Source organism: Macaca thibetana, chromosome 1, assembly GCF_024542745.1.
Source record: "Macaca thibetana thibetana isolate TM-01 chromosome 1, ASM2454274v1, whole genome shotgun sequence".
Taxonomy (NCBI): Eukaryota; Metazoa; Chordata; class Mammalia; order Primates; family Cercopithecidae; genus Macaca; species Macaca thibetana.
Genome location: NC_065578.1, coordinates 165,708,115 through 165,732,221, shown reverse-complemented (window position 1 = coordinate 165,732,221; position 24,107 = coordinate 165,708,115). Strand labels below are relative to the sequence as shown.

The 24,107-nt window shown below is 34.7% G+C and overlaps 1 protein-coding gene across 8 annotated transcripts in view; it reads right to left on the bottom strand.

Annotated features, from left to right (window-relative positions):
* DENND1B (DENN domain containing 1B) overlaps positions 1–24,107 on the bottom strand; it is a 277,216-nt gene that overhangs the window by 8,448 nt on the left and 244,661 nt on the right. For 5 of the 8 annotated variants that reach the window (XR_007720441.1, XM_050765246.1, XM_050765271.1 and 2 more), the window contains 3 exons: positions 12,667–12,747; positions 1,168–1,253; positions 36–252 (listed from right to left, as the gene is read on the bottom strand). Coding sequence is in view for 7 of the 8 variants with exons in the window: in XM_050765246.1 (XP_050621203.1) it covers positions 36–252; positions 1,168–1,253; positions 12,667–12,747 (384 nt within the window). In the remaining variant the exon portion in view is untranslated. The remainder of the gene's footprint in view (positions 1–35; positions 253–1,167; positions 1,254–12,666; positions 12,748–24,107) is intronic. The other 3 variants (XM_050765279.1, XM_050765307.1, XM_050765298.1) reach the window with 1 other exon arrangement.

Sequence of the window (24,107 nt, the reverse complement as noted above, 5' to 3'; positions counted from 1 at the left end):
TCTTCTAATTTTACAAGTTAAAAAAATCTACTAACCGTAGGTTTATAATCAATGTCATCCATTGATCTAAAGAAATCCAAGCTCTTTGCAGCTGCCAGCTTCCCCTGATCTGAGCTGTGTGTGCTCAATGTATCAAGAATCTCTCCTAGTAAGTCCATTTCACCTGAGTAAGGAGTCTTCACTCTTGTTTCAACAGAGTCATCACTCTCATAAAGATAAGCAGAAGCTTCTTCACCATCTTCAGAAGATAACCTGAAGAAAAATAAAACACACAGTAGTAGATAAATAACCATATTTAATGCATGTAAGTAATCTCTCACCAATTACATTACATTAATGAGTTAACAAAATCAAAAATTGGTTCATGACCAAATTCTTTATAGTGATATGTATACCAATTCAAATATGGAAATATTTTATACATGCATTAAGAACAAGTAAAAAGTTTACAGTACCTTATGAAACTGAAAGTAGAAGTAGGGCTTTTCACAGTTTAATTCTGTGGAATTTGGGACCCTAACTTCAGGAATATTAGATTGAACTACTTGGAAAGTTTGCTATAGCCTAAATTCACTTTCCATATTTAATACGGTTTTCCTTTATTTATTCACTTATTTTAGAGGAGAATGCACATCTCTTTATGTAGACAGAGATATATTTAACGAAGAAAGAGAATGCTCATTTTGTCATTGTCATGTATCAATTGCAAAAAGCTAAACATATATTTCCCTTATATTAAAATTAATTTTTAACACTTTTTATTACATTTTCATCTTCTGATATCACCATAAACTTGTCTCCTGTACCCTCAATTCCATTTCTTTCTATTGACTATTATCACCATTCCTGATATTTAACCTTCCTTTCTTCAGAATGAGTAAGAGCCTAATTTAGATGGGCTTCTATTGCCCCTTTAACACTATCCCAGGTATCTCTGTAGACATTATTGCTTTCCAAGAACAAGATATTTAAGGTCCATCTTAGTTTCCTGTCCCAAGATATCCCCCACAACATTGCAGAGCACTGCAAGGTCCTTTTGCTGAAGAACACTGTAAAAGGGCAACATCTGAGCTCTAGGAGAGCATACTCTTCAAAATACCCTTTATTACCAAAAACTTCTGCTGTTAAGCCATACCACTTAATAGGACACCAAAATCCATTACTTACTTGCTTGCTCTTTCAATATCATCATCATCATCATCATCATCATAGAGAGCACCGTCAAGGCTCTTAAGAGGCCTTTTTAAGCGTGCCTGGAGAGAGATTGACAATAAATTGGCATTGGCAGTTTAAAATAAGGCTCTTTAGCAAATTTTAAAGAAACAATGTGATTTGATAAGAAACACTTTTGCAAGAAATATGCATTCAGGGTTTTTGAATATTACCCAATAACCTGACAAACTGGGACAGGAAGAAAGGGAAGCAATAAGGTATATTTATCTCAACACTTACTAACTTCTCAAACCAATAAAAAAAAATACAAAAAACCCCACAAATCACTGGATTGAATACATATGCACAGTCACACAGACTTTCAGGCCCTGATTTAGGAATACTTGACTTATACTCAATCATACCCCCATGCACCCATCACCCAGTTTCAACAATTACAGTATTTGCCAATTTTGTTTCTTTTATCCCCAGCCCACACTCTCCTCTACCCCAAGCATTTTAAAGCTGTGCTTCTCCAATCTTAATGTGCATATAAATCACTTGGGGACTTATAAAAATGTAAAAGTGTAGATTCTGGTTCTATAGTGTTTCTGAGTCTGAATTTCTGCATTTCTAACAAGCTCTTAGGTAAAGTCAGTACTGCTGAATCTTGGGGAGTCACACTTTGAATCATTAAGTTTTTGAAGCAAATCCCAGGCAACCTATTGATTCACCTGAAGTACTTCACTATGTATTTTTAACAACTTTTTAAAAAACATAACCAAAATGTCATTATCATACCTAGCAAGTTAATAATTGTTCTTTAATATCTTATATTACTCAGGCCATATTCATATTCCTCTATTTCTCCCCAGATTGTTTAGTATGCTTCTTTCGACCAGAATCCCAACAAAGTTAATGTTGTATTTGGTAGATATTTTTCTCAGGTCTCTTTCAAGGGACTCAGTTCAACCTTCCCTCTCCTATAAGCCATTCATACCCTTTAACATGTTATCCTGTCCTCATTTCCTATAAATTGGTAGCTATATCTGGAAACTTAGCCTCAGTTTCTTTTTCATCTTCCTTTGTTTTTGGCAAGAATATTACATGGGTATTGATATGTGCATTTTTACTTTATCATATGTGTAGGTACATAATGTTTAAATATCTCATTTTTGGTGGTACTAATTTTCATTAATGACTTCAGGTGTGATTCATTGAGCCATCCATTATACATCTCATTATCAACTTTTGACTTGAAGGTTTTTAGCATTCCATGATAACCACTGGCTAAATCCACTATTTCATTAGGGGCTAAAGAATTATGCTTTTCTAGAGCATTCCTTCTATATTTATTTGCTGGCATTCTATAAAGAAGAGCTTTACCTTATCAACTGTTTGACTATTCCAAAATACAATGTACAGGAAAGGCAGGACAAATCCTTGATTTCTTTCCTTTTAACAATTTTCAGAGTGATGACCTAGCTAGTGTCCTAACAATCTCCAAAGGCAAGTCATGAGCGTTTTTTTTTAATTACCATTATTAATAGATACTTAATGTTGTTCAACCCACCACAATTCTTCTTCTTGATGTTCAAATTGTTCCATCTTTGAAATATTACATGATTGTTTTTAAAATAGTCCTTATCTTTTAGAGCTATATCTTGAAATAGTCTCAGATTAAATGATACGCTTTGGGGTATTCATTTCAAAATAATTTAATGGTGGAGAAAGAGCATAGGTGAGGCTGTGACTGAAATAAGATTGGCCATGAGTTGATAATTGGTGAAAGCTACATGAAAGGTTCCTGGGGATTTTTATAAGCTTCTCCTTCTTTCTGCATAGGTTTGAAATTTTCAAAATAAAGGGTTTTTTTTTGTTGTTTTTTAATGACCCCATCTGTTACCAGTGGTAGCCCTTTCAAGTTGATTCCTGTGTCCTTTGACATAAACTCAGAAATGGTTAGTAAGCTTCCTGGTTTTGGCACAATAAGATGTCTCACTTCAACTTAGAATTTTTCTGCATCAAACCTGGAATCAGCCATTTCTTCTAAAAAAAACCTGATTTCTTTAGATGGGAAATGGCATTTAAAGGTTCCAGTCTGGGTGCTATGGGTGCTCATGGCTGCAAACCATCCTTTTGAATGAACAACAGTAAACTTGAATTTGGAGACTTCAACCATGACACCAGAGAGGAATAACTTTCTGCCTTCTGATTTTGAGTTCCCAGTCTAGATAATTATCTTCTTTTATTGTAGCCACAAAGAGTAAGCAAATTTATGGAACCTATAGGACTGATCCCTACTCCACTCCCTCTATGCCACTGCTTGTGAGTGGCAGAAAGGAAGGAATGAGTAGCAAAATATGTTCTTATAACCCCTACTTGGAAAGTGTAGTGAGGTTCCCACAAGTTCAGTGATTAGAAATGTTATCTGGGGCCTATAACTGTCTAAAATTGGGGCCTATCACTTTACCACTATAAGTTTAAGGTACATGAGTTAAACAGAAATCCGCAGAGTAGCCTAAGAACAAAGCCACCACTCACAGCAATATTTCTGTGGGAAAAACATATTTTACCTACTCTCTCCAATACTCACAAAATGTAATACAATCCTTTGTTTCTGAAGACAAGCCATTATTATTACACTGAGCTCTGTATATGCTTGGCTTTATACCAGCTAGCATGTCCTACATTTAAGTTTTTGTTTACAAAAGAAACAAACTGAAACAAACAATGTCTATGAAGAAACTGAAACTTTATATTGCTATCAATTAAAATCACTACTCCTTAAGAACTAATACAGGAAGATTAGACAATACATACTTAACAGTGTTTATATTTGTAGAGCACTTTGCAAAACATTCTCACATACACACAGGGAATACAAAGTTAAATTAAGTCAAGTCTTTGACACTAAACAGCTCTAAGTCTAATGGACTCTACAATAAATCTGGAGGTATTCCCAGAGAAGTATATAATTTGCCCAAGGATACACATTTTATCAAAACTAGAAACCAGAAAACAGAACTTGTGTCTTTCCCTATTGTGTTGCAAGTCCATTGTTCATTTTCTTCCACAAAAGTTACCTTTATATTCTGTAGCTGTCTGCATGTACCATAGCTTCTCTCTACTTTTTAAGTCCAACATTTTTTTTGTGAAGCTACTGCTTTTTCCACAATCAAACATCTACATCATATAAGCTTCACAGATACAGTTAAATTTTAGTTTCATATTTCCTAGCTAGATAAGCATTCTATCCATTTCTGTATAGGGATGTTAAAGTGTATCTTATGATGAGTTTTAACACTAGAAGTAAAATTAGAAACAGAAGTAAAACTGATTAATATGTTGTTTTCCTTTCCTTGGCTATTAACCTTTGTGTTATCCATACTTACTATACATGTACTTAAAATTATTTACATATATGAAATAAGCTTCTTCCAATTAATAGTCATTGAATATATATCAACCTGTATCAGGAACTGCAATTTATATATGAGAAATAACAACGTCTAAACAGGTGATAGAATATGTCAATTGCTTGATGACTTCTACATCATTTTGTTAAGGTCACAAAAAAAGAAAAAAATTAAGGAGAAAAATAATCATAATGTAATCAGCATTTAAGATAGAGAAGAACAGCAGTAGAGATAATCTGGGACCATACAAGCTCAGCAGTTGATAATGTTCTGGTGGGTTGCAACTCTGAAGCACAGTGCTTTCAGGGGAAATAAAGGACAGTTTTCCCCATGTTCAGAACATACAACACAGGGCAAAAAGGCCTGGTCACAATCTTAAAAACAAAGGTCTTTTGTGGGGAAATGGTAGTAAGTAAGCTTAGACAGCAGAAAACATACTGTGTATTCTTAAGGATGCCAATACCTAGCCAGTAACAGCACATCTTCATCCAGGTTAACAAATCACAGACATATCATTATTAAAAACATGCATATGAACTGCACAGGACTTGAAATGTAAATGACTATGAGAGAGAAAAATAATCTCAACTCACACAATAAAAATAAAAAAATATATACATTCTTTTAACACAATTGGGTATAGTGACTTATCCTTCAAAATCCAGCTCAAGTGTAGCCTCTGGAAAGCTTTATCTGGTAAGTATTCCTCTGTATGGCCACATATTTGGTAAACATTTGGCAAATGGACTATTAATATCAGTGTGTTATCTGCTCATGTGTCTACCTGCACCACTACACTCAGAGCTCTCTGTAAGTGGGATTCAAATTTCTTACTTCTTTGTGCTCTTTGCACCCTATTGTATGCCTTCCTAGCATGGAAGACAGTAGCATGAATGCAGTATGTGCTTACTGGGTGTTTGTGGATTAAAGAGATGCTAGAAATTCCAAGAATAATGTGGCTGCTGCCTTACTTTGGGGAAGTACAGAATAGCAGCTTACGGTAGGTTCTCAATAACTATTTACTGATGAAAAAAAAAAAAAAGAATAAATGACATTCGCTTGCCTTTCGTTCATTAGGTCTTGCAAGTTCAAGGTCTGCGCCCTAGGGTTCCCTTTGTTCTAACCCAAGGGCATCACCATGGCCTTCTTCAATCCCTTATATTTGTCCTGATTTGTCCTAGCACAGGACTTTGCATATGATGATTCCTCTACAAGAAAATCTCTTCTCTTACCTTTATCTTCTTTGCACTGTCTTTGTCTATACACATCTATTCTCATTGAAACATGCAGTAACTGCCTACCCCATATTGAGTCTCTCTTATTCTGTCTTGTAGAACGCTACAGTCTGTAAATTGCTGACAGAGTGATCTTTTTAAAAGGCAAACCTAATCATGCTATACCCCTATTTAACGATATCCTTCAATGGCCCCTTACAGTTTTCAAGATAAAGCTCATACTCCTTGCCTTGCACAGAGGGATCTGGCTATGGCAGAATCTCTGAAGGCTTCACCTGCCATAGAGATGTTTGCTCCACACTACCAAACCGTCTCCTTTTCTTGTATACTTCTCAATGTCTTCTGCCTGTCCTACACGTGGGCTGATATGCTACCAAAACTTCTTTCTTCCTGGCTCTTCCCCCCAGACTCCCCATTTTTTTAAAGTTATCCTTCAAACCCTGGCTCAACAGTTTATCATTCAGGAAACACTCCTTTGCTCACCAATTAATTTATATACCATAAAGTTCTCTCTCCCACTGTACAGTAGGCTTTTGAGGGCAGACCCCTTGCCTTGCTAATTTAGCTCTCGTGCCCTCAGAATCTAGCACATTGTGTGGTACATACTAGTTCCAGAAAAACTGCAAAAGACTCTGAAAGGAGCAAAATGATCACGAGGTGTCTGATCAGTGGAATGATGAATGCTGTCTAGAAGGTCCTGTGGGGATAATCAAGTTCTGTAGTGCTCTGCATCTTTCATTGTCTTTTAATTGTCTTGCCAGGATATAATTAGACAAATTGTACAACCAAAGCCTTACCTGAAGTGGCAGTAATGACAATCCATTATAATGGAACAAAGAGGTTGTTGTATTTATGGAATCAATGCCCACAGAACCCTCCCAGGAAAACTCACATGTTGCCTGCCTGAGAGAGTCCAACCTTACTGCGGTAAGAAAGACCCTTTTCTAGAAAACCAGGAACCTTAGCAAATTTGGAGACTCTCAAGAGGATCTCACCCTAATTTACAGATGTTTCAGGTAAACCTGAAACATGGTGGCAAGGTTTCTTAGGCTTAGTTGCTTAGCTTCAAGATAGCAAATAGCAGAGACTACATAAGCTCAATCTGAGGTTTCTTATGAAAATTTACATAAATAAGCAAATTCTGAAGCCCTAGCTAGTCAATACTGCATGGCTATAGATTTACAAAGCAAACTCAAGGAGGCTTAAATGTTAATTAACTTTCTAGTTGCCCCAATATAAATAGTCATGCCAAATCTAGTAAGAACAGCCTTCTTTTTGTGACTAAGAATAATTTTAGAGATTATTATGAACACAAGCGGGGAGACTGTTGGAAAAATTGTGAAAGACTTTGAAATGGGAAAAAAAAATATTGCCGTCCTCCCAATGGAATGCTGAGTGCTGTCTAGCATTCTTTTCCAGGATTTTCTGATACTATACAGGTCTGTACTATTCATGGGTTCTATTTTATAGCTCTGTAAAGATAGAAATTAACTTGTGAAAGGGTGATGGTAACGCAAATGTTTCTTGTCCACAGAGATGCAAGTAAATTTTGTCCAGTGAAGATGTAATTATTACACTGTGGACATTATGGTTTTGTATCTGTCCGCATGTACATTTCAGTACTCTAGACTGTTTCTGTTTTTTAGATTGTCCTTTATACCACTTTATTAGGGTTTCCACATTAATTAATGAGCTAATTAAAATATGAGTCATAAATTTATTTTTATTGTAAAATTATTCTTCAGGGCAGGCAGAAATGTTTTCTGAATAAATGAACATCCTTATACATAGTAGGTAGCTTTTGCTGAGAATCTATTAATGAACTGATAAGAAAAATATAAAGAATAAAGTACTATACTAGTTGATTGACATAAACATTTTTAGTGTCCATGAGGCACAGAAGGGTATTATATTCATTCATTCAACAAAGATTAAAGAAATGCCTGCTTTATGCCAGGCATTGGGCTACATGCTAGGGTACAATATGGCTAAGAAGAGGCTCCTTGTCCTCATGGATATTATATTCTAGTAAATGAGACATGAATTAAATTGAACAGTCATACAAATGAGCACAAAAATTATTACTTCAGTTAATTTGTACTAAACTATGATTGCCATGAAAGCCTTTCAGGAAGTTGATCTAGTGTGGGAGGTCAAGGGAAGTCTTTTCCTGAAAGATATTTGAGTTGAGCTCTGAAAAGTTAGTAGGTGTTAGTTAGATGATGGAAGATGTAGCAATATGTGCAAATGTCCAGTGGTGGGACAATCAGGACAAATACTAAGGAATGAAAGGTAACTATTGGTGTGCATTGTGGATTTTTTTAAGGGGCCCATTAAGACTTGCAATTATCCTCCTAATCACTAGATGGCAGACACACATTAAGACGACAAAAGCTGGAAATTTAAATTCAAGGGGGATTATAATAGTAAGGTGGGGGAAATCAAAGATTCAGCAGGGAAGTATGGGAGATGAGAATTTAGTAGGGGCGGGTAGCCATGGGATAGCCTCTGGACTTACAGGTCCTGACAATGAAGAGCAATAGAAAGCCATTTAACCAACAAATATTTATTGAGAACCTACTGAAAGCTGCTACTGTGTTTTCCCTGAAAGTTAGTAGCTGTACCTCATTTTTCTTTCGGTTCTTAGTATATTTTCACTTCAACATCCATTAAGCACTTATTACATGCATACTACTGCCTTCCATGCTGTGAAGCATAACGAAAGAAATGAAAAAGATGTTTCCTTTACTCAAGAAAAAATATAGGGTGAAATGTCAAAATACTACATATAATAGAGCAGTTATAAATAAAAACTTTACTCCTCATTGTATGAACATAATTGATAAACTTTTTGATCATAGATGAAAATCTTACAAAAATTACTGTTAATACTGATAGTGTCAAATTGTTGATGTTCCTAAATAATGAAAAAATAGGTTCAGTCAGCTAACAACATAACTGTAACTACATATTGTAAACACTGGTAAATTCTGGGATCTAATAAGAAGGTATAGAAGTTTCTGAACTGTACAGACCTGCTGCAGCTATCACATTAACACTGGTTATTTCACTAGTCATGTTGAGGCTGTGCAAATTAGTAACTCTCCTTGAAAGGTAGTACTACACAAAACAAGGGCACATTTTTGTTTGGATGTAAAATACATCATCAGAAAACAAAATAAGTGAAGTTTTACATCATTCTGATACAAAGAATTAAGAATAAAATGGGGAACTGGATGTCACACAACCTCAATTAGACTGCTCCTAGGGCCTAAACACACATAATTGTAAAAGTTTTGCTCCCCTGAACATGTAAAATGTCAAGTACATATCTAATATATGTAAAAATTCATGAAGTGAACATTCGTATAACAAGGGATGCTTGCTAAGAATGTGAGAAGGTACTAAATTAATGAAAAAGAAAGGCTATCAGCATGGAATACAACTTATTAGAGGAGATATTCTACTAGAGACACTGACCCTACAGGTAGATATTGAGTGAAAAAAACATACTGGTAAAGACAAGAAGGAAAAGTATTTTATATGAAAGAAAAAAATATAAGAAAATGTACACAGAAAGTGACAGAGGTAGAAGGACCAAGACACAAAACCATAGAACTTAATGTCTGAGGAGACCTCATGAAATTAGTTTAGTTACAGTAAGCAAAATAAATCTTTCTTTTCACTGCAATGGTTTCCAAAAAGTGCATCAGAAAGTAGTATGATGAAAATCACTCCAAGGAGTGCACCAAGGAGATTGTCAACCTTGCAGTTACCATTTTGATCACCAGGTGGCAGACAAATATTAATAAGGCAAAATGCAGGGTAAATTTAAATTCCTGGGGGTTGGTAGGGGGAGGAATAAGGGATACAGGCAGATGAATGAGAAAATATAAATTTTTAGACATAAGAAAATTAAGATGCTTGTAATATATAAATTGTTTGAAAGTAGGTACAATCTGTACTACTACCTCCATTTTAGAGTTGAGGCAACTGAGATCCAGAAGTGTTACCTTGCTTATCTAAAGCCTACAACAAATCCCCAAGCTTATGTATTTTGCAGCCTAAGAAAAAAATACCTGATATGTGAATAAATTAAAGAATAACATAGAATTATAATGGTTACATCTTAAAATGCATGGCAGTTTATAATTCGAAATGAGCTTTAAAAAGTTGTTTTAATTTGTATAGGAAATAACTAAAGTACAGAGTTAAAAGACTTACCCATGATTGACTTGCTTCAGTGTGTTAGCTGCTTTATGTGCTGTATTTTATTTCATTTAAATATCTACTATACAACAAATTTGGTGAACATTTTCTCTACTGTACATATTAGGAAACCAAAAGATTCACAAAGCAAAGTGACTTGGGCAAGACGAGGTAAATCATAAGAGTGTGACTCCAACCCAAGTGTTCTGACTCATGAACAGAACTGTTTTCATCATAACTATCCTAGATAAATAAGTCCAGAGAGACCCAGAAGAAATAAATGTCCAAGAACTAGCCTGAGAAAGGCTAGCTCTAAAAATGGCAAGCTTTAAACGTCATTTTTTAAGGCAGGTGGTAGTTACAGAATAAGAGTGCTAATGTTCCAGGTAGGTGAAATGTCAGGATGAAGAGACAAGAGCTGAACATTCCTTGCCAAAGATGCTGAAAACATACCTGTCGGGGCAAAAACGTAAACTGGAAGATTAACAAGATACCTGATGATTAAGGGCTATTATTATTAGGCTAAGGATACAAAATTTTATACAAGCATCAGAATTACATTCCTTGAGCAGGTGACTGCTATGTGAGACTAGGTCACTAGCAAAGATTCTGATGTGGCCCTAACACATCCAAGGACCCTTTACCAATTCCCCCAGTCCATAGTGATTTCAGATTCTTTGTCAGTTTTATTCATGTATTTCTCTACCACTCAACTGTCACCTGATACATTCTCCATTATAAAGGCAGTGTTTAATTTTAAGTACATACCTCTCTTACCAAATCCTTGAGACTAAGAATCATATCTTTTCATTTGTTTTGCTTCTAATATCACTTCCACTTCCACTTAGAATGCAAAACCTGAAAGAGAATGTCACTCCCATCCTAACAATGAGAAAAAGGTGAATACTCTTTTTTTTAAATCATAATTTTTCTTGAACCTATGAGACCTGTGTTGCAAGTCAACCAAGAAAACTGAATTTCATATATTACAAGCTCCTCCAAGGAGAGATGAGAGACAGGATTAATTTCACTCTTGGCAAAGCACAAGGAAAGAGGTAGCTGCCATATAACAGGTAAGAAAAAAATCTGCTAAAATGTTAATGAAGTCTTAAAGGCCAACTATGGGCTAACATGTCAGCTTAGAATAGCTGGGAGTCTCAAAGACAGGGGGAGTTTGCACATGCAAGCTCTTTTCCATATATAAATTCCTGTAATTTTATTTCCAACTGAGGTAACTCTACTACCTGGTGCTCATAAGAAAAATTGGGAGCAGTACAGGAGACTGAAAAGCTCTCCCCTTGGTGGTTCAGGCTTGCAGGAGGTGACAGGCTGCACAGGGGCAGGCATGAAGTCCCACTGACTTTTGAGGACATTCATTTATATAAAACAAAAGCCCTGAACTGCTGACAAACTCACTGCCTCCCAAGACTGCTGGGGGAAATGTAGAAGTAAAACCTTTATCTGCCCTAGGGAAGAATAAGAAACCTTCTTAAGCACAGAATCCTATACTGATACCAAGCAGGTCTACTACCACTGGGCAGGGCAGAAAAGCCTCGGCCACCTAAGACCAATCACAGATATAAGGAAGTTTCTCTGCCATGAAAAGAAAGTGGAAGGATGCTAAGAAAGCCCCACTCCTGAGGCACGGGGGCGCCTGGCCCACTTAAGATAAGCACAGAAAACACGTAAGGCTAGGATCAACTAACTAGTCACAGATGTTAACTGCTGTGGGGCGGGGGGGGGAAGCATTGAGAGGAAACCCTCTATATAGCTCAGGGGTACCAGGACTGCTGATAGCTCAGAGTGAAGCAAGAACACTGAGAAAGTTTTCCAGTACCTTCTTTAGAAGTACTCTACTCTAAGCACAAGACAATAGCAGCCCATTGCAGGTAATGATATCAACAAAATCAAAATCCAGCTCATCTTCCAATGGACTCAGCCTCTTAAACAAATAGCATTACAGAAGAGCCTGCCAATTTCTAGTTGTAAATACTATTTAACTCTTTCTACCCATTTCTGGGCGTAAATACTGTTTAACTCTTTCTATACATGGGGTCCAGCATTCAATTAAGAATTACCAGACATGAAAAAGCAAGAAACATAAAGATGGACAACATGCATGAATAGATAGAATGATGGCAGACAAATAGAATCTGTTTTTTTTTTAAAAAGTCAAGTGGTAAAAAAAATTTAAATAATGTAAAACATGAAGAATTCTTCTGATGGGCCCATTGGAAGACTAAGGAAAGATTCCATGATCTTTAAGACAGGTCAATAGAAATTACTCAAAATGAAACACAAAGAAAAAAGAGCAGGAAAAACAAAACAAACAAAAAATCAACAAGAAGAAACAAAACAGAGCATCCAAGAACTGAGGGATATTAGCAACCAGTCTAATTCATTCTGCTCCCAACACATAGTTGGCATTCATTAATTTTTTTGTGGTATGTTGTTATTAAAGTTGACAGGATATAAACAATATTACTAATACTTATGAAACTTCGGGTGACTGCTGGAAGAACAAATTCTGTCACTACACTAATTCTAATCTTCACAATAACTCTATGGAAGTGGACATAATTATCAATATTTTATAGATCTGAGGGCTAAGATGATTAGAGAAGTTAGGAAAGTTATTCAAGTTCACATACCTTCCAAATGGTAGTACTGTTCTGGTCCTGTTCTCTTAAACTACAAAGCCTGGAATCTTTACATTCCCACAGGGGGTCCTTCTATTAAGTGATGAGGGTAATGGTTTGATGTAGAAAGGAAGAGTAAAAATAAACATCAATGAAGTAAAGTCTTTCTGAATTTGTAAATAATGTTCCTTAGTAAGTTAAGAGGAAATAAGTGATCTTGAAAACTCTAGATCAGCAGGCCTAGCACAAAGTAGGTGTTCAGAGGAGGTATACAATCTCGAAAGCTGTAAAGCAGCACAACTAGATACTGGTTGTGTTGAACTGAATTAGACAGACTGTCCATTATGGTATGTCCATTCTGTTCACATTGCATTAAATGCATTAAATGCTTATTAATGCTAAGTTGGGGTCTGTTCTACAATTTGACTAAAGAAATCTGCATATTAGATTTTAGAGAGAATATGAGAAACCAGAACTGATCCCTTTACAGAGTGCTTTCACTGAATACAGATTAAGAAGTTTAGTGTCTATCTAAAAGATCCCAGAAACACAGTAGTTTATATTTCATTTCCTCATTGTTAATCAGAAACTACATAAAAACCCGTCCAGTGGCAACACTCTACCAGGCATTCTAAAAGACTGTCTCTCACTGAAGTGTGTTAATAGGTAGAAGGAAGGTCTTGTATTCACAGGAAGTCTCATTATTTAACTGTGTTTATATGTAATATGTCTGTGAACTGTTAATACTTTTAGCCAACTTTTAAAGACAGTTCACATGCCAAGTAATTACATCAATTAAAAAATTTTTAAATACATTGTTTCATTTATTTTTTTTGGTTTTTAATATTTGGAAATGCAAATTCTACCAAAGACCCTGCAGTAACTTTTCAGGACCAAGAGATTATTGATCAGTGCAAATACAAGTTTTATAAGATTATTAAATAGTATTGTCAAAACAAGTCAGTAACCCTTTGATAAATGGTAAGCTATTTGCAATTTCACTTTTGTTGACACGGTTTCAATATTTCAACATTTAAAAAGGTTTCTTAATACATGACAAGTCTACTGTATTTTCAATAAGACACAGAATTCAGTTCCTCTCACTCACTAATGTGAAGATGACTTTTCTAGCTTGGATAAATAATTTAAAATGCAGTACTGAAGAAAAGAACCATATTATTTTCAATCACCTTAGTAAATTATGTTTTCAAAAAAATATATAGCTAAGGATTAAAATATTTGTTAGTAAAATAATTATAGCTGCATTTTATTTCTCAGATTTACCATATTAATATAGAATTAGCATAAATGTGTGTACATGTGGAATCATACAAGAGTAGACAGAGTATAAAAATGCTTCTGGTGTTAAATGAATCAAAGGTCTTAACAGAAATTGCAATTACATTTTGGTCTCAGAATCAAATAATATTAGTTTTCAAAAGAATTTACTATAAATGTCAAAACCACTAATAAAGGCAAAAAGAGAACAGATCTGTGAAATAACTGGTATTATATTCAAATGTTAGAAAAGCCATAAAGAACTTCAGAGAAGGCTGAAAAACATAGTCCTATTTTATAATTAGTATGGGCGCACAGACCAACTTAAGATATTTATGTATTATTCTAGTGTTTTATGTTAGGAAGACATGGTAGGAAATATAACAATGTGTAGCAGATACAAATCCAGCTCAAATTATAAGATCCTATTATACCCCCATAGTTAGAGATCTATTGACATTTCTGAAAATTCCTTTCTCTTGGGGGACTTTAATAGGCAGCAGCAGTAGCCCTACAAAGAAAAGACTGGTTTTTCCTTTCATCGACACCAGCATTGATCTCTGACAAACTTTAGAAGCAGACCTTTATTCAAAACCAGAAGAAAACTGGCATTTCTTTATCCTAAGATTCTTGGAAAACAATAACAACTTGTCTACAAAAGGTAGGCCCTTTTGGAATAAAAAAAATGTTGTTAATTTAATCAAGACCCCTTATAAACAAAAAAGGTAACAGGGAAAAACAAAGTCAACTAGGACAGAATATAATGAGGAAAAAATATTAATGATGTGATTACTGATGTAAAGTCTAGAATGGTAGTATTCACTAGATTTACTAAATGGAGAAATTAAGTTACTTTGTTTTTGCTTCAAGACATTGTAATAAATGACAGTCATTTGTCAATAAATTTGAAGAGTAAAATTATAACATTAAGATGCATGTCAACTTTAAAATGTCTCAAAATATGTACTGAACATGTTCACATAAAAAGATTATCTTCCATTATATGTTATTAATATACCAGGTATTGTTCAGCAGAGCTAAACATTTTAAAAATGAAGTCCAAGCAAGTTATTGAAAGGAAGAGTTGGCTTTGAATTATTTCTTTGATAGAATTATGTTATTGAATAATCTTATGACAATATAAATGTCTCAGTGTGTATTCTGTTGTGTTTCTAAAAGATACACTACTCTGAAAGGCGTTAAAATTTTTTTGTAACTATCTTCTAAGGAAAGTACTACACAATGTCCACTAGAGGGCACCCTTGTAATCTATAACTGATTTAAAACAAACATTTAATTATAATCAAATTTAACATTTTAGAAATTAGTATTATTTCAACAGAGAAACAAAAGAGAAAAATAACTTTCTTTCACATTAACAATATGGAGGGCATATTTTCCAAAGTGAACTCGAAGGATCAATTTTATAAATTATTGACATTAGTATTAATATAATTAGACTACATATGTCCTTGGAACGCAGACTGCTAAAATGTGTTTTCATTTAGGCAGTTTTTTTTTAATGGACATGTGTTAAAAGAAGAACATTCACTTAACTTATTTCAAGAGAGTTTATCACTTGAAGTTTTTTCTTTCTTTTTTGAGGCAGAGTTTGGCACCATCTCGGCTCACCGCAACCTCTGCCTCTCAGGTTCAAGTGATTCTCCTGTCTCAGCCTCCCGAGTCGCTGGAATTACAGGCATGCGCCACCACGCCCGGCTACTTTTGTATTTTTAGTAGAGATAGGGTTTCTCCATGTTGGCCAGGCTGATCTTGAACTCCCGAACTCAAGTGATCTGCCGGCCTCGGCCTCCCAAAGTGCTGGGATTACAGGCATGAGTGACTGCACCTGGCCTATCCCTTGAAGTTTTATAATGTTTTCTTATTATTTTAACATTTCAGCTTAATAATAGTGTTCTCAATACTGAGCCAAATCAGTGATAAAAATAAAGATTGTCTTGCTTATCATGATTTGATCCAATTATTTGATTTTGTAAACATTTATTTTACAAAATAAACTATTCTTTCCAAATTTCTGCCCCACCCCTACTGCATGTAACAACTATTTTCTCTTTTTGATTTACGATTACTTTTTTTCTTGGTCAAAAGTAAGTGGTTACTTTCCTCTCTAAACACTGAGTACACCATTTTTCTCCTGACCAGTAAGGCAAACTATTCAACAGACGGTATTTTTCCAAAGATCCCAACAAGTATACAGTTTTCCTAAATCTATTACATCATCCGAACAAGAAACACTGTATTTAATTACATTCATTTTATTCCCAGAGTCCAGTGAATTAATATGAAGAATAGTGTTTCATAAATACAATACTATAAACCACACCCTACTAGGTGCAGACATCCCATCTTTTCTCATGCTTAGGAACTAAGTAATTTAAGACAACCTAAGATACTATCTTTTCTTATAAGTTTCACAGAAAATTTCATCTGCAGCATTTTAAAATATGACATTTATTATATATAAAAATAAACTATTTGGTTGCTCATTTTTTTAAAAAAATGCTAACATATTGAGATTTCTCTTAAGTCCCTATTCAATCAAAATATGACTTTGAAATGCTTTACTTGTAAGTCTCTGCATGCATAAAAGTATATATGACTTCTGAGCATATTTTAAAATATAAAAGTATGTTACTCATCAACTATAAAATGAACTCATAGCTATTGTGCTATGTTCCACAAATCCATTAGAATGTTTTATAAACCATTAAATACATAAAGATTCAAAAAGACAAAAAGTTTCATTTTTAAGTGTGATATTACCTTGCATAATGGATAAAAATATAAAATCACAAGATTATATTTTATGGTTAAAGCATTCTTATTTGTGCATTCAAAAGATAACTATTTATATCTCTAGTCTATATGTGACTATATTAAAAAAGTAAAATAAATGTCCACCAGTTTAATAGTGCTTGGTCTAACAGTAAATATTATGACTATTAAACATATTTCTATTTATAAACACTGTATTTGGGTAAACATTCCAAGTGAGAGTATTTATCAACAAGCATACTGCTTTGTATCACACTGCAAATGAAAAATAACTTTCCACTCATATTTTCTCATGCTGTTATTACATAATTAACTGGAGAGGTTGAAAATCTAAAAAGATTGCTATTTGTCCCAGACATGAAATAGTTAAAAGTGGTGTGTGTGCATGTGGGTGTGTGTGCGCGCACGCACATGATCGTGTGCCAGGGTTTTAATAGGACTTAACAACAAAAAGCTTCAGTCCCCCACTTTCCCTAGGTTTTGTTGTGGTGATTTTGCCTTGCTTAGGGCCATCCATCTGTTAATGTTGACTTGTAATACAGCTAAGCTCTCATGCTTGTTCAGTAGCATAGTTGAGGTGTCTGTGAGTCTCATGAAGACACACAGAAACATACACATTATAACTGTTAGACTAAGCCACGCATGGCTAATATGGAGCAATATCTCAGATATATATATAAATTTTACATCTTATTTAAAGAAATTTCTTATTCTTAGAAAAGAAAATGTTAATAAATGTTTACAAGTAAATATTTTAAAACATAATTTCAGATTATAGCCTTATGTTATCTTATACTTTTTCACTAAGTCTCCAGTATTCTATTGTAAAATAAAACTGATGAAAGAAGGTAAGTACATAGGATTAAGACTGTTCTGCACCATGACCAGTGGTCGTATTCTCAATGGACTCACTGGCCCTGTTTTCAATAAAACCAGAGAAGGATCCTTTCCCTGGAGTCCTGTTAGGCTGGGGCTGCTGTTGGAACTGTCATCTTTACACAGAAGAGAAAAGGGTTGGGTTTTACAAATGTGGAGCCTAATTGGGAGATCTTCATGGCTGTACCCTTGACATTTATTTAAGCCTCATCAACAAAACGGGAAATAGCCATACTAATTAGCACACCAGCACACAAATTACTATTTGTTGGAGGTGGACTATAGATTCATAATCTATTCCAAAGATAAGCTAAATACTAGAAAACAGGTTTAAAACACAATCTTAGAACTTTGTTCTTTTTCTTTTCTACAGCACACAGATTATAAAACTTCACAATGTTTTACTTTAAAATACATTCTTGGAATTCAAATGATCATAATCTCATTTTCATCTTTTGAAAAACAGATGAAAATAAAGTCTCTCACTGACAAGTCTAGCTGGAAACTGGAAATGTAAAGTTCTTTAGACAACTGAGATCCACTTCTGAAATGAATAATCAAATGGACTAGGAATGGGATGAGTGAAGACTACACTCAATTTTACTCACAATAAAATGACATACTTAAGGTCTTATAAACTTATAAATAAGATAGTTCTTGGTACAATAAGTTTTATATTTCTATTCAAGTCACATACTGGGATCTATGGCTTAGAATGAAGATGGATAATTTTAGGAGTCCTAACTACTTTAGTGATTAGAGATTATTAGTGATCCTGGACTGTAACTACCAAGAGAGAAGTCAGATGGTGCCATTGCTACAAAGACCTAGAGCTCAAGATATATGATACAGTAACCAGAAACAAATAGCTACCGATTATCAAGTACCAAGTATGTGGCAGATATTTTATATACATTATCTATAATGCCTACAGCATCCTGCATCCTGGGAAAATAACTTTTATTATTATTTTACAGATGTAAAAATTAAGGCTTAGGAATATTTTGTTTTGCTCAATGTTAAATCCTAGTACCTTTTTCAAAGTTAAGCTCTGTCTGGCTCTAAACTCCATATCCTTATTTCTAACTATCCCTCTTCCACAATCACTCCATCCAACACAAAGGCATGATGGTAGTGGTTAGATACCTAAGTTCTAGAATCAGTCTGCCTGCTTTTGAATTGCTATTCTGCTATTTATTACTTGTAGAACTTTGGGCACATTTATTAATCTCCGTTTGTTTCTAAATCTGTAAAATGGGGATAACAATTCTTGCCCTGACTGGATTGTTGGAAGTTTTAAATGAATCACGTAAATACAAACATACACAGACAGCCTCACTGTTATTACAAAACTGTCCATCTTCCCTATGTCCTCTGAGGCTGCTCTAGTGAATTTTTCTATTATTTCAACTCTACAAAAATTTAAGTTTCAAAAATAGTAATAAGAACCAGAAAATTGTCTAGATTACAAAATCACAAATGTCCCTGCAGAAATTTGCCTTTAGGCAATTAAATTCACCACATAACAAATCTTTTAAGAGAATTTGGATACTTGAGCCAGTTCTAACACGACAGTGATGCTACTTGTCAGTGGCCTTACAGTAGGAAGAAAAGAGTGTATTTTATTTCCACTTGTACCTGTTTTCACCTTTTTTAATGAGGTTCAACAGCTAGTAAACTAAGCTGTCTTTGAGAGAGGTATTAATGAGACTGAGCATTTCAAATAATAAACAGCACAGAAGAGACTAAATGAAGAAAACCAAATTTCTGTCTTCCAGAACAAAAATCTTTGCCTCTGCTAGGTACCTCCACCAGAATGTGAGCTCTTGTGATGCTGAAAAGATTTGTGGATCCAAAATATCTACCCTGTTTCTTTGGAATGATTAGGTAATTCATAAGCAACTTTTTAAAAACCAAAACTTTGTGGATTATGAATCATGTAGCTGTGCTTTTCTCTTCATTTTGGCTGTGCAGAAATAGGCCTTAACAGCTTCTTACTACATTTAACATTTTCCCTGCCTTAAAACTTACCTAATTTTAATACAGTTTAATCTTTCTATGGTTCTTTGTAAGACATGAAAGTATTTTTGGAAATAGGTAGAATATAAATGAATAGACATTAGTTTCTCTGGTATACATATTGATAACTAGACTTTGCCTTTAACCACATCCAAATATTTCTAGAAATATTACATATTTAGTTGAAAAGCTTAATATGCACAGATCCCAATATTATTATACTTGGAGAGTTAGGGTACAAGAATTTCTGGATTTGGTAATCATCATAAGACAGTATGACCAGGGCTCTAGCATCAGCTTTCTGCCTCTTCCATAACATACTGTATTATATTTCAATTAAATCAATGGGGCTGGATTATATCCAGAAAAGCAAACCAAAGAAGCTTCTGCAATATCAGACTGCAAAGAAAAGGCAGCAGACTATGGCTGATGACTTTTGATTTCCTTGCCCAATGTGCAAATACAGTACCCTAAATTCATTTCCACTTGTAGCCTTTTTTCTGGCTCAATTCTCAGAAGAGAATCAACATAAATCCATTAGGGTAGGCTGACCTTAAATTTATCAAACCCCAGATTTGTGGTACAAATTTCAAGCCTCCAGGCATTTAAAAATGCCGACTTGTTTTTGTTATTTTGCAAATATGACTTTTTGGCAAATAGCATTACAACAGTTCCCCCTTATCCATGGTGGATATGTTCCAAGACCCCCACGGGTGCCTGAAAGTGCAGTTAGTACCAAACCCTATACAAACTATGTTTTTTCCCATACATACATACCTATGATAAAGTTTCATTTACAAATGAGGCACAGTAAGAGATTAATAACAATAACTGATAATGAAAAAGAACACTTATAATAATACTCAGAACAGCATGTAATTTAAATTTTATGAATTGTTTATTTCTGGGATTTTTCATTTAATATGTTTTGACCACATTGACTGCAGGTAAATGAAACCTTGAAAAGCAAAATAGTGTAAAGCCATTAGAAACAGCAGACATCTTGTGAGATATTGTCACAGTCCTTAAAACCACTTCTCTGACAACTGCTTCCACTGTTCACCCCACTCACCCCTACTGCCCTTCCTGTGTCCTTGGTAACATGGTACTCTCCTTGCCTCTCTGGCTGGAGTTTATTGAACCAAAGATTAATGCCTGGTCCAAGCGAGCTGATTACATTCTTCCTTAAGAAATTGGATTCTAGAATTATCCATTTCTAGTGGCTGCTTCAACTGAGGGCCTTTAAGATCTGTGTCAAGGACACAGAGAAGCTGAGAAAGCCAGAATACAGAATGCACAATGAACAAATAAGCAGAAAGAACAGGCCAAGCATTAAAGAGGGAATGGGAGGGGAGGAGAGAAATGAAGGAACAGGGGAGGGGAGAGGGAGGAAGATGGAGAAAAGAAGAGGAAGAAGAAAAGGGACAGAGAGGGAGAGAGGGAGAGAGGGAGGGACGGAGGGACGGAGGGACGGAGGGACGGAGGGAGGGAGGGAGGGAGACAGACAGAGAGTGAGAGATGAGATGAGATGAGTAGGGTAGGGAGAGAAGCTGATATTCTTCCCTGATTACTTTTTCCATTTCCTAGTTCTAATCCTACCAGAAGCCTAGATATATTCCTGCAATTAGATGTCCTAAAGAATGCCTTTATCCTTATAATAAATGGCTTGATATTATTTTATCTAATTTGTGAGTTTGCTAACACTGTTAACAACTAAACAAGTAAAATCAAGGATTTGACGATAATTTCAATGTAAAGGTACCCTGCTCTTTTATAAATAAACTGTTGGCCACCAATTGGCTATCATTTCAAAGCAGTAACAACTCAATATCAATTCAAAGAAGTAACATTAGTAATGCAAGATAGCATGGACTCTGGAAGCCTTGGGAAAAAAATGTTAAGGGTGACATGTAGCAGAAAAAAATTGCCAGAAGGCCCAAAATTTAGCTCTTTGTTAAATACATATGTGAATCTAAAACTAAAAAATCAAATTTCAGTTATAGAAAAAAATGCAAGCAAAATACTAAATTGTAATAGATATTAGTAGGCGAAAAATGATTGGGCATATGAACTCTTAAAAATCTTGCTATTAAGATATATACAACACAGGCTGGGCTCAGTGGTTCATGCCTGTAATCCCAGCACTTTAGGAGGCTGAGGAGGGTGGATCATGACATCAGGAGATGGAGACCATCCTGGCTAACATGGTGAAACCCCGTCTTTACTAAAAATACAAAAACAAAATTAGCCAGGCTTAGTGGTGGGCGCCTGTGGTCCCAGCTACTTGGGAGGCTGAGGCAGGAGAATGGCATGAACCCGGGAGGCTGAGCTTTCGGTGAGCCCAGATCGTGCCACTGAACTCCAGCCTGGGGGACAGAGCAAGATTCCGTCTCAGAGAAAATTAAAAAAAAAAGGTATATACAACACACAGATATATTTACCTATTTATATAATGGGACACATAAAGAATAAAAAGAAACATATATACTGGGTATACACATTTCCTGAAACTCAGATATTTATCATTTGAAAACAAAAGATTGTTATTCAGATATTATCAACATTTGCATCACAATTCTAAACACATAGGTTTAACAAATTCCTATACAGCAAGTAGGAAAATCATGCTAGAATTCTTAAAGAATAAGCCCTACTCCTCTCAATTCCTGTTATAGTTATTGCTGTCATGTCTACTGTAAATCATAAAATGCTAATGAATGCAGATAACTGAATTAATGACAATACATAGTAGCCCTGAAGACTTAGTATAAGTATACACTGAATGGAACCCATTATTCTATAAGGTTTTCCGTAACCTAATACAATTTTCTCTATCAGAATGTACGGTGTGAGGACTATAGTTAATAATACTGTATTGTATACTAGAAAATTACTAAGAGAATAGATTTTAGGTGTTCTTACTTTGCAAAAAAAACAGGTAACTTTGAGATAATAGATGTGTTAATTTGCTTGAGTGTAGTAATCATTTCGTTACGTATATGTATATCAAAACATCATGTTATACACATTAAATATATATAATAAAAAAAGAAACTGTCTCTAGAAGTTAACAGAAAACAAAAACAGAAATCAGTAATGTATTCTGTAATTACATTATCATAAAAATGCTATGCCATGTTAAAGGAAAGACTTTAAAATTTTTTTTAGATCTACTTTACAGCATGGTGAATATAATTAACAATAGAGTACTGTACATTTCAAAATTGCTAAGAGAGCAAATTTCAAATGTTCTTACCACAAAAAATGTTAAGTATTTGAGGTGATGGAAATGTTAACTAGCTTTATTTAATTATTCCACATTATATTAATGAATCATAACACTACTTTAGACCCTATAAATTTGTATAATTATAAACAGTCAACTTGTAATGAAAAATAAATTAATTAAAATATGAGGAGCTAATAATTGTCACAACATGAAACTGATATTTAGGAAATGTGTTTCTCCAATATAAATCTTTTTTTTTTATATATATCTTAAAGTATCCTATAGGTAACAAAGATCTCATATTCTTTTTCACAGAAAATCTACTTTCCATGGTAAAGATATCCTAAATGCTCCAACATTAAGCCAGTAAACATTTTACGACAGTATTTGAGATGTTAAAGCTTGAAAACAGACAGGAATTGTGCATATTAGTGGTGGGGAAAAAAACAACAGAAAAATCAAAATCAATAGCAAATCCATCATTAGTTCACGCATTAATAAATGTTCTCCAGTTAACAGCAGTAACAAGACAATGTTTCTGACTTCTGGAATAATTATTTTACTGAAGGGCTTATTCTAGAACAGACAATCACTATTGACTATCAGTATGCTACAATTATGCAATTCTAATGTGAAAATATCAGCTTAAAAATAAATAAATCAGAAGGAAATACTCAGTATGTTACAAAAATAGTCCCATGAAGTCAGAGAATTTTTGTGTTTTCCTTTTATATATACCTGGTATCTAGAAAAGTGTGTGGCATATAGTGTTGAAGAATGACTGAATTAATGGGATTTTTTTTTTTTTTCCTACAAAGGCCTGGAGTTTCAGTACAGCTTCACTATCCTTTCCCATTCTTAAAGACTGTTAAGGTTTGAATTTTGTCCTCTCAAAATCATGTTGAAATTTAATTGCCATTGTAATGGTATTAAGAAGTGGGACTTTTAAGAGGTGATTAGGCCATGAGGGTTCCACCCTCTTGGGTGGGATTAGTGCTGTTATAAAAGGGTGAGTTTGCCCCCCTCATCTCTCTTGCCTTTCTGCCTTCCACCATGGGATGACACAGCAAGAAGGACCTCATAAGGTGCCAGTGCCTTGATCTTGGACTTTCCAGCCTCCAGAACTGTGGGAAATAAACTTCTGTTCTTTACAAATTACCCAGTCTCAAGTATTCTGGTATAGCAGCACAAAATGGGCTCGAAGACAAAGACCCATGGAAGCACTTTATGGCCATGTATACTTCCGTGGCACCTG